This window comes from Prinia subflava, chromosome Z, assembly GCF_021018805.1.
Source record: "Prinia subflava isolate CZ2003 ecotype Zambia chromosome Z, Cam_Psub_1.2, whole genome shotgun sequence".
Lineage (NCBI taxonomy): Eukaryota > Metazoa > Chordata > Aves > Passeriformes > Cisticolidae > Prinia > Prinia subflava.
In genome coordinates, this window is record NC_086283.1 from 65,487,952 (window position 1) to 65,508,112 (window position 20,161).

The 20,161-nt window shown below is 42.6% G+C and overlaps 1 protein-coding gene across 5 annotated transcripts in view; it reads left to right on the plus strand.

The window, feature by feature from the left end:
- Positions 1–15,195, plus strand: part of MUSK (muscle associated receptor tyrosine kinase) — a 55,502-nt gene extending 40,307 nt beyond the window's left edge. For 3 of the 5 annotated variants that reach the window (XM_063422221.1, XM_063422223.1, XM_063422224.1), the window contains 5 exons: positions 309–484; positions 5,387–5,576; positions 5,901–6,092; positions 12,446–12,594; positions 14,381–15,195. In XM_063422221.1, the coding sequence (XP_063278291.1) occupies positions 309–484; positions 5,387–5,576; positions 5,901–6,092; positions 12,446–12,594; positions 14,381–15,057 (1,384 nt within the window). In that variant the 3' untranslated portion in view covers positions 15,058–15,195. Of the gene's footprint in view, positions 1–308; positions 485–896; positions 921–3,559; positions 3,649–3,973; positions 4,134–5,386; positions 5,577–5,900; positions 6,093–12,445; positions 12,595–14,380 lie in introns of all 5 variants that reach the window. The other 2 variants (XM_063422220.1, XM_063422222.1) reach the window with 2 other exon arrangements.
- The last annotated feature ends 4,966 nt before the right edge of the window (positions 15,196–20,161 follow it).

Sequence of the window (20,161 nt, forward strand, 5' to 3'; positions counted from 1 at the left end):
TATTAGTAGAAGATGTCAAAAAATCTGTAGAAAAGACAGGAATTAACTCCTCATAGCTTGGTGCGTGTTGTGTTTTCAGCATAACCCTGTTTTATTAAAAATGGAGGTTTTTAATGTATGTTTCTTAAAAGAAGCCATTGAATTTCATACTGTTTCCTTTATGGTTTATGAGCCAGGCAGACTGGCTCTAAAGAAGTGTCATCCCATTAATGGACCCTGCATAACTCCTGCATATCACTGCTAACTACAGCCATTTTTTTTCTAGCCATTGACAGCTGTATTTCACTGTTTTTTGCAAAACAATGTAGAGAGAATTGCCTTGCTGTAAAGGATCTCTACTGCTTTAAGGAATGGCTCTCAATGGAGGAGAACTCTCAGAAGGGGATTTACAAGCCGGGGCTGATGCTGCTCACTCTTCCTGAATGCAACAAGTTGCCCAGCCTGCACCAGAATCCCAGCTCCTGCACTCGCATCCCCTTCTTTGGTAAGGTGGCACGTGTTGCTGATTGTCCAGAGAGCTGTGTTCTTGGTAGGGGAGAGGGGAAAGGTGCCATCCATAATTTACAACTAAAGTAAAACCTGATAGTGGGTCCTGTCAGCACTTGTGCATGGAATTGTGACAGCTGCTTTGGCTGTTTGCCTCCGTCGTGCAACTGGGGTGTGGGAAAAATCCCTCCAGCATATTAAGCCTGGATCTTTATTTAGAAGATCATAACAATCCCGAAAAACAGCCTTGATGATAGCAAAATTGCCAGTCAGATACCTTTGCAAATAAACAAGCTGTTGAAGCACTGCTAGAGAAGGAACTTTTTTCCTGTAATGTGCTTCTAAGTGAGCATCCAGTGATATTGCATCCTGGACAATCCCTCCTTACATCTTGTCTTGTCTTTTTACAGATTTTAAGAAGGAGAACATAACCAGTAAGTAGACTGCTCCAGACTATGTTTTCAGGGATGGGCATGATATTCTTTATTGAAGCTGCCATTTGCACAGTGTTTTTGTGTTTTCTGCTGGTCCTGGCTGGCTGAATTTAGGTTATTACTGAGGAATATCTAGGTTTCCACGTCCAAGGCATGGGGAAACACATTTCCACTTCTTTGGAGGTTGGGAAGACCATGGGCTGTTAACTTTTTATGAGAGAGGCATGGTGATTTTAGATAGTATCCTTCCCCCCAGCAGTTTCCTTTTCTTTCTATCCATTGCCTCTCATTCCCCTCTATCCATATTTGTATTTCTGATTCTGAGATTGTCCCAGCCTATATTAACAACAGGGTTACCTATGTCAGGCTAGCCTTGCAAGAACTTTAGTTCCCAAGCACTCTCCTCAAATCACCTCTGAAGCCTGGCTGTTTCTTGTATAAGTCTCCCATGAGCAGTGGTGAGACCCAGACATTTCCTCCAGTGTTGCTCTGACTTTTGTCACTTTTGCCACTGCTGCTGGTTGTGGCTGAAACATGCATGCCCAACTCTTCCATTCATATGCAATTGCAGTTTCAAGCTCAGACACTGAACTTACCCCATTGGTAAAAGGAGGAACCTCTCTCCTGCCATGCATCTGAGCAGGTGAGGTCTGCAGAGCTGGCAGTGGCAGGCACCTTCTTTGTGGAGAGACAGAAAGTTAAAAGGAAAAAAAAAAAGAAATCAAGAATTTTGGGGAATATTCTTTCATGGGAAGACCTTGGCTCCACCTGACAACCCAAGACCTAGGGGTTTGGTGATGCATACCTGGAGACAAAGGATTCAGCACCCTGTGGGCCAGTGCCTACAGCCTGCAGGTGCAGCCATCCCTGCCCTGGTATTGGGACCACAAGGGAGGGATGTCAGCATATGAGCGGAGGATTTATGGGATGGCTTCAGTGTCCCCACAGATGCTTCAGGACTTATCCTCTGTCTCCTGTGTGTGCATGGCCTTTTTTATTCAGCTTCTACAGCATTTTCCCAGAGTAGCATTGCACAGATGTGCAATATTCAGTCATGAACCAGGAAGATAGAACAGTAACATTTTAGTAATATTGCCCTGTTTTTTTCCCTTCAGACCCACTGTTGTGTGCACAAGGGTTTGTTGAGCATGAACTGAACTGTTTTCTAGCTTGCTATCAAATTATTTATTAATGCCCAGATGGACCAGCTATATTATTCCCTGTCCTGTTGTAGCAAGATTTTCTAGATCGTAGCAAGGCAGTCTATGAAAGCACCTGCATTTCCAGAGTATGAAGGATTCAGAGATTTTTTTTTAGTGTTGCTCTTGCCCCTAAAGCTCTCCACATCCATCTTTTAAGGTGTCTCAGTGAAATTTATTTCAGATATGTACAGAAATCTTTTTCATGTTTATTACTAGTTACGTCAAGAGGCATGAGTCAGGCACTGCTTTTCTTGCCTTTGAATGTGAAAATAAATTTCTGGGCTCAGGTACACATGTTCTAGGACAGCTTAACAAAATTTTATACCTCTTCAGAGCCACAGTTGCCGTCATGTGGGGGCTGCTATCTTATTGCAGATATGACTCATAAATGTATCAGTCAAAGAAATCCACATTAGAAAATAAAACTATAGAAAACAAAATTATGACAAAAGAATTTCCTGGTTTGTTAATTTTTCTACCAAGGCTAACAATGCAGTGGACCCTAATATATGCCAATATATCTATCCCAGTGTTAGCCTCGTTAACTACTATGAATTGAAATGAAATGTGTAAGGCTGCATCTCCTCTGGTGTCTTTCTGCTTCCTAGATTATGGCAGCATGCATTCAACTCTCCTTTGAGGACCTGTGTACGTGAGGACATATGTCCTGTTAGGACATGAATGCATATTCCTGCAGTAAAATCTCAAGATTTTCTGCTTAATTTTTCTGCAGCTAGAACAAGCCCTGTGTATGCAGTGACTGCACTATCTTCATTATAAAAACATTGTTTTATACTGATACCATTCCTTAGATCATAGTTCAGAGCATACTTCAGGGTATGGTTTCCATGCATGCTGAAAACCTTAGGCTGTTTCCAGATAATCAAAGGGGATAAGCACCATACAAAAGCAGGAGGAGGGCACCCTTATAAATCCCACCTTCCTGCTACCAACCTGAGGAGCAGGAATGTCTTCCTGTTAGTGCCCCAGTAAGAATGCAGGCTGTGAATCATGGAACCAGTGCTGTGGTTTGCTTACTGCTTTGGTTTGGCTTGGGTGGGTTCAGTATGGCTCTGCCTTGCACTTTCTGCATGATGTACTGTAAGCTAAGTAGTTGCAGCTCAACCATCACAAACACATGGCCTGATTTGTCAATCTGAGAGAGCTGCAGTGCCTTCTTTGAAGCCTTACCAGATTTCCTTGTATGTATTGAGTGCAAAATCCATTAGCATGTAAATAGGAAGTTAAGCAGTACCCTTCCTGTCTTGTCTAGTCTTTCTGTGTGCTTCAGATCTGATGCTCTCAGATGGTCTCATATAATGACACAAACTTTATTCTTGTGAGTCTCTGCTGCAGGACATGGTCTGAATGCCTTGACCTCTTTTTTTTTTTTTTTTTTTTTTTTTTTTTTTTTTTTTTTTTTTTTATTCCTCCCAGGGACTTGCTACAGTGGCAATGGCCAGTTTTACCAGGGCACAGCCAATGTCACAGCATCTGGCCTTCCCTGCCAGAAGTGGAGTGATCAGGTGTGCGTCAGTGTGAGATCCACCAAATGGAGAGCTGTGCTTGAGGTTTGCTTTTCAAGGAGTTTCTCAGGCAGCCCAGTCTCAGTGAAAGGGATGAGCAGGGAACAGGTTGCCTTCACTCTTGACCTCACTGCTGTTCTACAATCTCACTGTATTTCAATCTGCATGTTCCCCTTACTGTGTCAAGATGGGTCCTCTGTCATTTCAGGCTGTTTCGGGGCTCTGTCTTGCTTCACTCCTATGGTGTTTTTTTTCATTTTGTTTTAATAATAATAGCAGGGAAAATTATACTGAAACACGAATTCAATTTACTTCCTCCCCCAAGGCTCCCCATTTGCACAGGAGGACTCCTCAGGTTTTCCCTGAGCTGTTTGATGCTGAGAATTACTGCCGCAATCCTGGAGGTGAGAACGAGCGTCCCTGGTGCTACACAAAGGATCCAGCTGTGACCTGGGAATACTGCACTGTGTCTCCCTGTGGCGATGGTAGGCAACTGCACTTTACAATTTCTGCCACTGTGGCTGTTTTGTGGCCATGCAAGGTGTTTACATCCTGAGTACACCAATCTGTTTTGTCTTCTGGATTCAACTGGTTCTGGGTCTTCTCATAGATTCATACGGCATCTTAAACCAGAAGGTTTAATGCACCTCATGAAAAGGGGAAAATGAAGACAGGCAAATCAAGCACCTTGCCCTAGGTTATATAAGTGCCAAAGATGAAGTGCAGTGTCCTGTGGTATACTTAAAAATTGATTTGTCATACTGTTTAGAAGGTAGGGTTTCAGTCTGCTTTCCAAAGTTGTTTAGGGTGATTTTTTTTCTGTAATAACTCCCCCTCCGCCCCAATCTGAACTAAAAATAAGCCTTAAAAAGTTGGAAACATCTCTGTTCTTTGATGTCGAAGCTAAGTCTTCCTGTTATTTCTTGTCCAATGAATAGACTAATTTTTGAAAAATATTTCATTCAAGATTCCTTGTTTCTGGATTTCAGTGCTTAGAAATAAGACTGCATTTGGAAACTTCCTGCACAGGGAACAGGGGTTCCATGGACATAAGTGAACACAAGAAATATTCAGTTTAGCTGGCGATTACAAAGAAGAAGAATAATTTCAATTTCTTTCTGGTTCTCAATCATGGCATGCAGAGAGTAGCATTTTCTAGAATGTCTCAGAAACTACTCCACAGATAGTTATGTGATTTTTTTTCCCTAATAATACAGCCAAGTGTATTTCAAACTAGTTTTCCGTGTTGGTCCCTAAAGAGACTGAGATGCAAATTGTTGGGGGCAGGAGGATATTTTGGGAAGGTACCATGCTGTACTTACTTGGTCTTACACTCCTCCCTGCAGATTCCTTTTAGGACACATGATACATAGTGGTTTACATTGTGCACCATTGATCTTTTCCACTGCAGACATTACTATATTTGAATACTGTGAGACTTCAGATGTGATCTCCCATTTGTAACTCTTTCAAATATTCTATACCTAAACTGTGTTCTGAGCTTAATGGGAACTATATATCAGTCTTACCAGATCTTGGATTTTCACATCTGGCAAGCACAAATGGGTTTTGTTTCCTGCAAACCAAGAATCCCTAGTATGGTCCTCTCATGTGCTCATATGGTTGTATATGTAATGTCAGTAATTCCCAGGATGACAGGCTAGCTCTGTAAATTCCTCTTAGAGAAAACTTCATAATCTAGAAGAGGCATCACCCTCTGATTTTATTTGCATTACAGCATTGTTATCACTGGGAACAAGAAAACCAAATGGAGAGACTCTAAATCTGCCCCCTTCTCCTCCATTTTCCCCTACGTACTCCATGACTGTTATCATCTCAATCATCTCCAGCTTTGCTCTGGTCGTGATCTTTGGCATTATCACCCTGGTTTGCTGCCGTCGTCGAAAACAGTGGAAAAACAAAAAAAGGTAAAGCTTGGAACTTAATTCAATGCAAGAAATGCTGCTTTAAAAAAACAGCCTTGTTCCTGAAGGTGAAGTCCTGGTAGGGGACAGCAGCCCTCTCTTTGCCTGTTGCAGCCCAGTGTAAGTTCTGTTGAATTCCTGTGCCAGAGCAGAGGGTGGCCTGGTGATCAGGGACATGGCACAACACCTTGCTGCAAGGCTCCTTCAGTAGCCCTGCTGCACCTTCTTTTTCCATCCTGAAAGATATAAGCTCAGGAAGAGATTAGCTAGTTATCTCCTGGTTGAGGGTTGTGCACACACTGACCAAAAATCATTTTGTTGTTTCAGAGAGTCAGAGACACCAACTCTCACCACTCTGCCCTCCGAACTGCTCCTGGACCGGCTGCACCCCAACCCAATGTACCAGCGCATGCCTCTTCTCCTCAATCCAAAATTGCTTAGCCTGGAGTATCCCAGGAACAATATTGAATATGTGAGAGATATTGGGGAGGGAGCATTTGGGAGAGTCTTCCAAGCCAGGTAAGCAGTCTCTTTGTGATTCTTTTTTATCTGAAGGTACTTGTGAAAAATCGGCACTAAAAATGGTCCATCCATCCATCCATCCATCCATCCATCCATCCATCCATCCATCCATCCATCCATCCATCCATCCATCCATCCATCCATCCATCCATCCATCCATCCATCCCTCCATCCATCCATCCCTCCATCCATCCCTCCATCCATCCCTCCATCCATCCATCCATCCATCCATCCATCCATCCATCCATCCATCCATCCATCCATCCATCCATCCATCCATCCATCCATCCATCCATCCATCCATCCACTCAAATGCATGTGTACTAAATAGTACACAATACTTAGGTTTGAATAATTGTATTTGTTGTCCACTGCTATCTGTTGATATTTGTTAAACTTTTGCCACAAATTACTCTTTTCTACTCTCTAGGAGATGTAATGCCTTACTCGCATACTAAAGTCTGGTGTAAAAGTTCAGCTGAATTTTGCCAAGAGTACTGCCTGTGACATGACCTTTTGTGAAGTTCTTATATTTCCCAGTATTTATGAATTGTCAGTGATCTCCATTATAACACCAATATTGATCTGTGCAATAACCACAGATTATATTATCATTGTGTCCTGCTACAGTTCAGTCCCAAGCGATTTTCAACTTGATTCAGTGGCAAAACCAAACCAAACCAAAAATCCCCCAAAGAACCTCCCCACATAGGACACTGGGGGGATAGGGGGTGATTGTGTGTCTGTGGTGTCCCAACCTTAATGGGAAACGCACACCCAAGATTTGCAGATGCTCATGGGTGAAAGGAACAACAAAAGTCAGAGTATCTGCAAAAGTGTACAAATTTTTATTAGTAAACTACACACCTGCCATGGAAATAGATATTTTATAGTCTCTGACCTCCTATATAAACATAGGGCAGTGGGTTTTGAGTAAAGGGGTATTGTGAAAAGGGAGACAGAAAGATGGATTAAAGATGGAAGGAGAGAAAGAAAGAAAGAAAGGGAAAAAGATCAGTGGTCCTGGCTCTAACATCAATTAAGCTGACAGGAAGTTTGGGGTCCTGGGGCACATGTGTGCCCAGGCTTTGTGGGGGTACCTTTTTATAGTAAAATTACTGTGTCCTGGAGCTAACTTTCTATACAAGTGAGTTATCATGGGCAGCCCCTTCTTCCAGACCTTTCTGGACAAGCTTGGGGGCTTTGGAGGTCTTGGGTGCTCTTGATCCCCTTGCAGTCCATTTCTTGCCTACTTCTTGGCCTCATTCCTGCACCTCTGATATGCGGTGTTGTGCTTATCTCCAGGAGCCAGAACAAGGACACTTGTCTCAGAAAAATGTTACCCTACCTCTGTATGCCTTTCTCCAGCCATAACAATCCTTGGTTGGCTCCGTGGCTATCTGGATATCAGTGTCTGAGTAACATACATAACTTCCCTTATTTCTAGACTTCTACAGTGCCCCCTTTAGTTAGTTTCTCACTTTTTATTTTTGGAATTTGCAGCCATTGTTACCTGTTTTAAACCTAAGATATTAAACGAGAACTCAGTTCTGATAATATCATGGGAGGTGAGATTGTGCATTTTCACAAATGTGAAAAATCTTTACTTGACACGAGGCGAATGGAAGATGTCTAGTTTTTCTTGACAAAATTCATTATTTCTTCAAGACAATCTTTGGACAGTAATGGTTCCCCCTAAAGTCCCATCCCCAAATTCCTAGAAGAAAGTGTACAGGATGCATAGTTCCCTGCTTAGTCAGGGCAGTTATCTTTGTCCTTTGCGGTTAACAAGTATGGGGCATGATTTTGTAGCTGTAGCTGCAGTAGTGTATGATGACATCATAAAAACCCAGGGAAGGATCAGTGTCCCACCTTGGGCCAAGGTCTGCTTGGTGAAATGCTTTTTTTGACTGACAAAGCTAAGGACTATCCTTGCAAAAAACAGTCATAATGCTATCTGTAATGTTTATAGTTAAGCTGTTGATACACCTGCTAGAAAATGAGTTCTGTACAGGTTAAATGTGTTACAGCTGGAAAACAATTTCAATAGCTGTGTTGCATTTTTTTTTTCCTAATGAAGAGATAAATTATTTCTAACGGAAAAAAGCAGGCATAGTTTTCTTTATTACAGAGAGAACTAAAAATAACAAAATTCAAAGGGCATGCAGTGTGAGCGTCACAGATGCTTACCCTGTGATAAATTGTTAGCCTGGATTACCAAACACATCTGAGCTCTAAACAAGAACAAAGCTATAGAAACTGCAAAAGAACTGTGCTTGGGGCACTGCACACCAGGGGCACAGGGCAGCTCTTGTCCCAGCCTCAGCACAGCCCTCAGACTGCCCTGAGGTGCATCACCTTCCTGCTCATGCTGCAGGAGTCTTCACCTGTGCCCCAGCAGGGCAGACATTCTTCTTGCCAAGTGCTGCTTTGGCCTTGCTCTGAGAATTTTAATACAATTTGAGTGCTGCACAGGCCTTTCTGAAGGCCTGTCATTTCTCTCGAAATGACTTTCACAGATATCAAGCAAGGCTTCTCAAGGGGCATTCAATTGTCACTAAAGTGCTAGTTAAGCAAGTGCCAAAGTGGTGTAAAGTCCTTTTATGTGGAATTCCTCCATTTCAGCACTGCAATTTCTTTCAATTAAGACTTTTTGTTGTTGTCAGTGGAAACTGAGGGAAAAAGACATGGGAGAAAAAAAAGAAAGGATCACATCTTATCTAGCATTTTCAAAGTGAGGAGTATCACATCCTGAGAGATGCTTGCCTTCTGTGGCTCAACCAAGGAGCTACAGAAATGTTGCTTCTTAAGGGCCTCTTTTTTTAAATTACCATCTCTGTCAAAAGTGCCTCCAAGGCTTTATAATTCGTTATAATAAGCATTTCTGTGCTTATTATAAGGATATATAAATATGTAAATAAGGACATATAATACATATAGTATGTTATATACTATATATAATATAGCATATATAAATATATAGAATATATAATATAATATTACTATAAGGATGTATGAATACATAAATAACGTTTCTGTACACTGCTGGCAGATCAGTGCAGACCGCTGATCCACTAGTACAAGCTGTGTGTCTATCCAGGTTACTGAAACTATCAAAACTCAAATTATTGCCTTCCCACCTCATAAGGATAAAATGTACTTTCCTGCATGTGTTAAATGGACGTCTCAAGCTAAGTTTAGCAATCCTCTTACTTCTCCTGCTCTCATGTTTCTTGCTCTTCTGTAAACAAAGCTCTGCACTCAGTGCCAGCAATGCCTCTGCCAGTTGGCTGCTGTGAGTCCTGATTCAGTGTTTACTCACTCCTGGGTCAAGCAACATGTTAGGACAGGAAGTGTCTAGCTATCATTTACTAGCTTCTCCTGAAAGGCTGCTGTCTTCACCAGGAACATCTTCACACTTGGAAGGATAAGGAAGTAATCATGCTTAGAACAAAATTCAGGGCCTGGCTCAGGTCTGTTCCAGAGAGGTCCTTGTGGCTGATTCTCCTCCTGGGAGGACCACACTGACCCCACAAGCCACCAGAGAACCATCTCCGTGCAGTTCAGTGCAAAAGAGCACACAAGTTTTCTCCCAGAGCTGGAGCTGAGTGGTCCAGGCTAAGCCTGAAGATCAGGATTGCCTAAAAGCCTGGATGTGGAGTCCTTGCTAGTAGGCCAGTATGGAGTTTTTGCTAGTAGGCTGGTAGACCGACACTGCAAATGCACCACTTGTCCCTCCTTAGGGACAAGACTGTCCCTAAGGTCAGAGTTTCTTAACAGAAACTCCTCATGTTCTCTCTATCTGCAAAAGGTATTTCTTTGACCTTCTGTCTCATATATAGCTGAAAAATAGTGTGGGTGTTAATTAAAAAAAACCCCAAACCTTCCTTTCCCCCTCAAAATCCTCTGCTGATTCAGAGCAGCCTCCTGCTCACTTATTCACTTAACCAAAGGATAAGGTAAAGGTAGATTCCCACCAGACTCAGTAGAAGTTAATTGCATTATTTAATGACCTAAGAAAAGCTACCCAGTTGTTATGGTGAGCAAGGTGGGAACAGGACATAGTCTTTTTTATATAGTTACTGCTTTGGAAAGCAAACCTGACTGGGAACTTAAATCAAACAGTCTCTAAATAGGCTCAGGGTGAAATTCCTAACTGCACTGCTGCTTATTTCTTTGAACAGCATGTACTTAAATGCCAATTGATGCCTCTGGTGCACAAATCCATTGGTGGTGAAGCAGGCAAAGGACTGTTGCTGTCCACCCTCTGCACAAACAATGTAAATTTCTCTTCAGCTTTTAATTAATTGCAAGAGAGATTACCTAAGGTAATTTCTTCTGATGCTTCCCAGTTCAAGAAGAGAATTAACCTATTTTTCAAAAAACACTCCCTTTCTGGCCCTTCACCTGAATTCTCCAGGTTCAGAGGCAGCAGTTTCCCACTGCTGCCTTGGAGATGTGCCCCTATCATTTGTGCAAAGACTGTCTTTAGGGCATGAAAGGGGTCAACTTCGACATCTGTCTGCTGAGATTTCAGACAGTCTCTGCCTCTGCGCCAGATTAGTGTGCATTTCCCAGGTCTGCCAAGAACTCTACTGAATCACCATGAGCTACCAAAGGTGAAATTTCTGGCTTTTGCCTGAAGGCCGGTTAAAAGACTGTGTGCGGCTTAACCTCATTTGGTTACATTTAGGTGGGTTTACATTACAGGATTCAGTGAAATGGGGTGGTTGGGTGTACATCAGCCTGGGGTGAGTTTCTGTCTCCAAAGCAGGCAGGTCTGAGCTCTGCCTACCCCTGCTCTGGCACTGTGCTGGGTCTGCTAGTCAGGGATGAGTGGTAATCTGTGAAACTATTTGGAAGACATAAATGCCTCCTATTTTTACTTTTAAATTCTCTATTACTTTGTTCAGGCTGCTGCTTCTGGCTCTAGTGCTGAGAATTAACAGCAGGTGGTAGGTGCTCAAACTCCTCCCTTCTACAAGACTGGAAACTGCTGCCAGCACAGGGAAAAAGAAGGAAGACATTGTGCTGTAATGGAGGCAGTAGCAGACAAGTGTGGGGTCTGATCCTCTGCTCTGGCATGCCAGACCTCCTTGCCTGAGTGTCTCAGCTGTGATCTAGCCACCTGTGCTTCCTTTCTTGATGGACACCCTGCCATCCAGTGACATTTGACATTTACAGCATCCAAGTGCAACTGTTGCAACTGCCATGTGTCTGAAGTAGAAGACAAGGAAGCTGGAAGTTTGCTTAGGAAATTGGAGTCTCCTCTTGCTGCTACTGAGCAATAAAATAACCTGTCATTCGAGCAATGGGAGGGCAGCCAGGCTGATGTAGTAACATGAGGCATAAGTGGGCACCACTCTCCGTGGGCTCTGGCTGGCTACCAGTACAGAATGTGTTTTAGCTGCAAGACCTCTGGGAATAGTTTGCACAGGAAACAAAGTGTACGTCTGAGGTTTGGTGCATGTTTGAGGAGTGGAAATTACTCTTCTCCAGCAACAGCTACCCCTGAGTCTTTGTTGGTGGGCAAGCCTATCTAATTAAACTTGTTGAGGGTGCAGGGATCTCTGTATAAGAAAACAAATTGTTACTCTAAGTCAGGATTCTGTCTCCGAAAGATTTGTATCTGTAAGTTTTAGTTGAAGATTCACCAATGTCAGAATGTGCATATTCACACGTATTAACCTGTTCTTCATACAAGGCACAGGTTTGCTTTGTCCCTTCTGTCCTGTCATATGGTTCCACAATCTTGTAGGAATATTAACTGTTTTCTAGACCTCAGCTACAACACATTAAATCCAGCTGAAATTAGCCAATCATTTTATAACTTGTTGAATTAAGGCTATTTTCCATAGAAAACCAAGGGAATACACTTACTGTAATTGTTACTTTCACTCTAACAGTAGCTAGATATACCAAAGTAACCATTGTGCTGGGTATGAGAACGGAGGCTCTTTCATCAATTTGTTAGAAAATAGGTTTATTTTTAACTCAGCCATTGTACCCCAAAAGTGAATTGTTTGGACTAAAAGTCCTTCCTGTCCTCCATTAAGTTTATGGTGTGATCTTCAGCCTATGGAGAGTTTGCTTCTTACCAGCCTGTTACTTATTTATGTCTTTACCAGATGTGGTAATGAATCTGTAAGCAGCAAGACCAGGGATTAAAAAAAGCTATATTGAATTTAGTCCTGCCTGAACCAAATTAAATATCTCTATAATATGCAATGGACATTGCAGTCCTAAGAGATGAAACTGGGCTTTAAGGTTCCTTTTGCATCAGAAACAGAACCTATATTAAGTGTGCATGTGTTGATCACTGGTGGTTCTTCTCTTCCCTCTCCTTGTAGGGCCCCAGGGCTGCTGCCATATGAACCTTTCACCATGGTAGCAGTGAAAATGCTGAAGGAGGAAGCATCTGCAGACATGCAGGCTGACTTTCAGAGGGAAGCAGCTCTCATGGCAGAATTTGACAATCCAAACATCGTCAAGCTTTTAGGTATCTCAGTGAGGCATCCTATTGCCTTAACAGGATGGTAGCATCACATCAAAGCCTCCTCATGCTGCACTGAATATACTGCTGGCCATCTTGCTGCTTAAATCTGCTTCCAGTCTAATAACATTGACACAGATATCTTATAAGGGAAGACATGAAGTCTTGTTAGTTTTATAGGTCCCACATACTATGGTGATGTCTGAACACTTCATAGAACTGAAAAAATGAAAATTAAATGAACAAAGAAAGCCAGCCACAAAACCAATCTCTTTCTTTCCTTCCACTCTCATCTGAAAGGACATCCTTTTTTGTTAGATTTTCCTTAGAAAGTCTTAGAGCTGCAGCTTGGCTAATAAGGCATTTTCTGAGAAGAAAGCTGCTAAGCAAAAATATTCTTTTAGAAAATTTTCATTTTTTGTCTGAAGTAGATGCTGATGGCCACCTTTCTCTGGCAATCCTGCTCTAAGTTGTGTGCAGATTTGATTCTCATGAACAGGGGCACCTGAGATCTTAATTTATTTCAGTAGGAAGCTCCACAACATATTGAAATGGATAAACCACAGCTTTGGGGAAGCTGCGTTGATAGAGGTACTTTGGTTACAGAAAAGAAAAGAAGGAAATGCACCAAGCTGGACTAAACTTTGTGTTTATTGTTATCACATTTTATGTCAGAAAAGGGAAAAGGTGCAGGCACAAACTAGTCTCGCATCATGGGGCTGTGGAGAAACAGCCACATTATTGAAGACAGCTTAGATGATAAATCCCTCACATACACTTGTCATGCTTGTCAGATCCTGATGTCATCAGATTGGGAACAGCCATTTGTTTTTCCTCAAAGATTCAAATATTAGGTCATCAACCAGAAATTTGCTTCACCACTAGCTAAATGGTGGCCCCAAAAAAGCAAAACACATACATTTTAAGGGTTGGCCTTTGCTGATTAGCAGCGTAATGATAGGCACACAAATGTTACTGTATCACTGTATGAACAGTAAGGCTCATGGAAATGTGGTTAATGCTGTCCCACCAACAAAGCTGATGAAGAGCCAAGTATGTGCCCTTCCGTGGGACTATGTTCTGCGTCTAACTGATACGGCAAATGTCTCCTTTCTGTTGTCTGTTTTTGATTTGTCTTTCTTTCATTTTTGAATATCTGTCATACCAAAAGTAATTCCTCAACCAACATTTTTTGCATGAGTTGTTTAAAGAAAAGAAAAATCCATAAGGCTCTGAGTTTCCTTGCAATTCAAGTGAATTGGGTTCCACTGAACCCTTCAACATGCCCCTTGGTGAATAATTTTGAAGTCTTCCTGCTTATGTGTCACCCCTACAACAGTTTTATTGTTGTAATAATACAATGATCACAACAAATAAACAAATTTAAAATGACGTGATCAGAACATTAAAGGTTACTTCCTGAAAGTCCTTGCAGTTGCACCTGGAAAGAGGCAATACTTTTGTTAATGCTAGCTTAAGGATTGGGCTCTTAATGAAATATAGCTCCAAAACTCTGTGTTTTACCTGTGATGTTGAGAAAAACTCTGCATGTAGGCTTGTGCATGACTTGTTAGCATCCCCCTCAGAGCTCAGCATTAGATCCCCGATGAAGGGCTTCGAAAGAGTCAACATGCATGATGCATGCATGCAAAGTGAACGGTATTTGCATGGTCGCCTCTCTCTGCATTACTGAAAGTGTCCCTTTTGTGTAAGTATTTCTGGACGTTTTGGCCTTCGCACAGCAGAGGCCTCTTTGCTGCCCAGGTGACGGGTGTTGTCTGTCCTCTCGCAGGCGTGTGCGCGGTGGGGAAGCCGATGTGCCTGCTCTTCGAGTACATGGCCTACGGGGATCTGAACGAGTACCTGCGCGACCGCTCGCCCCGCAACCTCTGCAGCCTGGCGCAGGACGGTCTGGACACCAGGCTTGGCCTGCCGAACCCCCTGGCACTGGGCTGCACCAGCCAGCTCTGCATTGCCAAGCAAGTTGCTGCCGGCATGGCCTACCTCTCTGAGCGCAAGTTTGTCCACCGGGATTTGGCCACCAGGAACTGCCTGGTGGGGGAGAACATGGTGGTCAAAATTGCCGATTTTGGTCTCTCTCGGAACATGTACTCGGCTGACTATTACAAAGCAAATGAGAACGATGCCATCCCCATCCGCTGGATGCCCCCCGAGTCCATTTTCTACAACCGCTACACCACGGAGTCTGATGTGTGGGCCTATGGAGTGGTGCTGTGGGAGATCTTCTCCTATGGCATGCAGCCTTACTATGGGATGGCTCATGAGGAGGTCATCTACTACGTGAGGGATGGGAATGTCCTCTCCTGCCCAGACAATTGTCCCCTGGAGCTCTACAACCTGATGCGCCTCTGCTGGAGCAAGTTGCCTGCGGACCGGCCAGGCTTTGCCAGCATCCACCGCATCCTGGAGCGCATGTACGAGAGGGCCGTGGCCAACATGTCTGTCTGAGGGATGCACTTCCTTACTTGTCTCCTGTGTCCACCTATCCAGACTGACTTGGACCAGCCCATGAGCTCCTGAGCAATGGTGGCTTCATACCCTGTCCAGCTCAGGGAGGAGAAACAGCTTGTTCCACTACTAAGCAAGAAATATAGACTGCACCCCCTTATGCATCTCCCTGAGTGGGACTGCACCTCCCAAACAACAGGGCTGACCTTTAGCCACCAAGACAGGACTCCCCAGGTTGGCGAGAGTGCTGGTCATGCTGACTCAGTACTTTTATATAGCATTTCCAGGAGCACTGAGTTGCCCTGGGAAGGCAAACCAATGTTTCTTCCTAAGCACTGTTTCTTCCCTTCCTGAGCGATCCCACCATGCCCTTCTGCATTTACACTCTTGGCTTCTACCTTTTTTCCCCCTTTCTCTTATGTTTTCAAGTATTATTTAAAAAAAGATTGCAGAGTTCAATCTTCTTTTGGGGATACTGTTTATTATTTTATATTTGCATACTGTTTACTATTTTGTTTTGGAGTACTTAATTCTTTTGCAGAAAAAGGATGTTTCTGAAGCCATAGGCTACTTTCATCTTTCTTTTAACTTCCACTCTCTCTCATTACACTAACACTGACAGAGTCAAAACAGGAGCCTGCTGGATCACTAGCAGCCACCTGCATCTTATGTCATCAAGATAGGCAAACTCCTGTCAAGCATGACACTTTCCATTTTCCAGTGTGGGGAATTCAGAGTCATTTTCATTTGATGTTACAGCCTCACCTAAAAGCTTCCCTTAAGCATTGCAGCACATCTTTCCTGCCCTCCCCTAAGCAAAAAAGCCATTTGGTCCTACAGGAGAAATTCATCCCAAAGGCCTGGTGCTGCACCTTGTAGCCATTCAAGGTGTATTTATTTGCCACTGCAAGGTCCTCACCATGCCAAAATCAGAGAGAAATGCATCCCCTCTTGCAGAAGTGTGGCAAGTTGTATTAATTGTTTATTTTCTTTTCCTTTACAATCTTTGCCTCCTGTTTCTGGTTTTCCTTTCCTGACTCTCCTAAGGCCCCCTACAATATTTGCTGGCCACCTTTCCTTGTGCTGCAGTTTAGAGACAGAGAAGTAAGGAAGGTGGATGTTTGCTGCCAGGGTCCTTCAGAGACAAACAGTCAGTTAGGAAAAGGTGGAGAAAGTGGATGCATACAAGAGGAATTGCAAACTGTCCATCTGCAGGGCAAAGATGAGACTGCTTCAGTTACGCATAGCCAGCAGCCCATCTTAAAACACCTAATGTTTCTCTGCTAGAAGTTCTCCAAATTGTAATGGATACTTCAGTGCTAGAGAAGATTTTATTCCTCTGGTGACAGATGTAACCTTTTAGCTCCTAGTGGAGTGAGAAGCAGTTGTCCCAGAGCCTCACTGCTGATTGAAAATACAGCCTGAGGCAGGGATGTGCATTATGACTGAAGAGCAGGAGTGCAAGAGAATGAATGTTTGGTGTGGCTTCTGTAACTGGGACACACTGATTTAGCCTACCCAAAAAGTAGCAGCAGAGAGCAGCTGTCTATGGTTTCTGAAAAGTAAGCTTGAAAAGGTCTGTGAACCATTATAAAGAACAGAACTGGAAAGTTCATACTTTCCTCTACTGCTCTCCTGTTTGTTTGGGGGGTGTTTTTGTTGTTGTTTTTTTTTCTCATATAACCATAGTTTTTTCTGATTGTGGCCATAATAATATAATTTAGTGTTTTCAGACTACTGGTGTTGCTTTCACTTGGAGCAAAGAGCTTGCAATTACTAAAGACAGTGGCATGAAAAGAGGTTTGGGCTGCAAAACGTTGAAGTGCTCAAATGATATCTTCAGGGTGAACTCAAAATGGCCAATACTGTCTTACTCATTTAGCAGTCCTACCACCATGCTGCTGTGACACAACAGTGTAATGAGGTTTGGATGCTAAAGACAAATACTCTCAGAAAATCCCAAAGCCCTCAATTCAATAAAAAATGATGCTGGAGTTCCTTGTACAGCTCTTGTTATTGCATCAGGACCACCTCTCAGTGCGCATCGTTAAATTTCTGTTAGGTTGTATCAGCTCCCTCTCTGTCTTCCCTGTTCTGAGGAGGCAAAAGTGAGGAAGCAGGCCTGGAGGGATGGGTGGTGATGCCAAGCTGAGCCCGAATACACAGCCCAGGACTTGCATCATCTCTGTAAGGGAGGGTGAGCATTCAAGATCCTTGCACTGCTCAAGGTATCAGGCATTTTGTCACCCTCTTTGGAGAGGGGAAGGTCAGAAGCTGTGTTTGAGTAGTGATGTGGGTCCAGGTACCTAGCACCTCTTTTGAAGAATGATTCTTATGCTAAGCAAAGCTCACAGTAATAGGTGCAAAACCTGCATCATGTGGTAAGTATTAACAAACACACCCATTTACAGTCTGCTTTTCTGCCTTCTAGATCCCAGTGCTGGCTTCAGTTGTTCATTCTCCCATTCCCCCAGGAAAATAATTTTAAAACCAAAATCACAGTTTTCTTCTTGTTAGCTGCCTGTAATGTCACATGCTTGGAATTTTCAGTAACTGTCTTTGTGAAAGAAGGGCTCCCATAGACTTGGAAGTGTAGCCCTTTTCATCTCATTTTCCTAGCCCAAATGCTTCTCTTAGTGCCCCCATATTTTCGATAACAGTGGAAAATTTGGTATTCCTAGTCCAGCATTCCAGCCTTTGCATTATAAGCGTGTACTGAAGTGTGAGGTAGTCAGTGTCTGCAGGTCAGGAGGGAAAAAGCTTCCTTTCTTGCAGGAAGGGATCATTTCAAGATAGACTCAGAGAAGCTCTCAGCAGCATGCTCTCCGGGAATGGTAATCGCTTCTGCGTACCGATCCAGCAGGAGGGCTTAGCACCTAAATGGTGCTGTCCTTTGAGGATTAAACTGTAGTAGGACTTCTGCTGCCTTAGCGTGTAGCTGGATTTTACTGTTTCCTTCTGCTGTGTGCTTTTCAGCTTGCTAGGAGCTGGAGGTTGACTGCTTTCATGACATGCCTTCTTTCACAGATGTTTTTTTTTCCTCCTTATGTTTAAGATTCTGCTGTCTTCATTCTATGTTATACAGTGTGCTATGCCAGATTCTTCTAGACTTTCTGTGCAATTATCATGTATGTAAAAAGAATTATTTTGAATGGGAGTAAACAAAGGGCTTATGAGTGAGTAGAAGAGCAAGAAATGTTTGTTACTCAAAAAAAGTTGTTTGGGAGCAAAAATATTTTGCCCCTCTAATTTGGATTTATAATTCATGTAGAGAGAGGATGAATCAAAAATGAACATTTTTGTGTTCATTTGAGAACATTTATGTGCTGCAAGGTAGAGCACTTTCCGACATTTAATTCTGTCCATACTGGCCCAAAAAATAAGGAATGCTTCATGAATTTGTATGTCACCCTTGTGCAGGGACCATACTAATATATGAATTTAAAATGAACATTTTTGGTGCTTTGGTTCTTATTCCTACTGATAGCAGAGGGAGTCAGCAATCTGCGGATCTGGATGAGAACCCCAAGAAGAGGATTTGCAGCACATTTGATGTATCCATTCCCTTTACAAGTGTGCTGCCTTAAGCACTGGTAGCACATATACATCTTTATCCTGGGTGACATGTTGTGAAATTTGACCAACCAAACAGCATAGAAATCCTCTCATGTTCCTGTGCCTTTACTTGACAGTTGCATTTAAAATGCACTTTCATAAGCATAAATTCCATAATTGATTGGACACTGTTTGCAACGTGATCAAATTTGGATCGAAGGAACTTCCTCTCAAACACTTGGTGGGCTAAATGTAACTGTCTCGTCTCATTTACCCAAGGGAATATACTAGTTATTATTCTGTGATTGTTATACCTTCATGAATGATGGCTTTGAAAGACATCCCTAGAAGAGATGTACATTTCTCATTATCTCAACCTGTGTAGCTCATGTGTGCAATATTTTATAAAATAAAGAGACAACGAAACAGGTAATACTAATTCTGTTCACTCTGTTCTCTTCTTTCTCCAGCCTGGTGAGTGGTTTTTTTGTTGTTGTTGTTCTGTTTTGTTTTGTTTGCTTGTTTGTTTTTCTGTGCTTGTTGTTTTTGGTGTGGGGTTTTTTTGTTTTGTTTTGGTTTTGTGGGGTTTTGTTTGTTTGTTTTTCCCTGAAAATGGATGTATTTCATTTTGTTGAAATATCTTTGTTGCAGCTCTAATACCACATTGGTTATACTGCAGGCAATCAGTCAGGTAATAAGTAAGGTAATTATATGTGGTCAAAGGCATGTTGTTTTGGTGGGTTAAATTGGGTGCTGTAGGAACACATTAAGAAACTTCACATTATGAGAACACATTAAGGACTGTTCAAGGGAAAGGAGAATGTTTTTACAGCAATGCGGATTGGAGTTCCTTGACCACTATCCCAAGGTGTAAGATGCCTCACACAGATGGGAATGACATCTGTCTCCCTCCCAATATCTGTCTCTCTCCCAATATGCTGTCTGGATTCTGGTCTCACACCTAAGTGTGTGGAATTAAAATGCGGTATAAAATGAAAAGACAATTGAATTTGCTGTCTGTAGAACACAGCTGAGCAAAGTTTCATGCTGATGGGTTTATCTTTGTTTTCTGCAAATCTTCTTCCTAGAAATCTTAGGGGGAAAAGTGTTTTGTGAATATTGTCCTTGCTGAGAAAGTCATTAATGAATTAGGAAAGGAGTTATTTTTTCCTCCTCTCAATCAGGTTGAATCATATTAAAGGGTTGACTGTTACATGTTGAGTTTTTCAAGGCACAAGAGGAAGTGGCACTCATTTCCCAGTACAAAATGAACAGACTTTTGAATCTGTAGAGAAACATTTTTCTAGCCTGGCTAAAAAGTTGACCCTATGACAGAACCTGTTGTCTTCAGCAGTACAATTTCTGCCAGGCTTCCCTCCTTCCAACCCCCTTCTGAGGTCACCTGAACCAGACAGCACAATGGGATGTCCCCAGTGCCTTGAGTCTCCCTGAATATTTTGGGTAATTCAGCCATCCTGCATGAAACAATGAGAGTAACTTGTGACCGGGAAAAGCAGAAACATGTAACAGCTATTTTATTTTTCCTCGG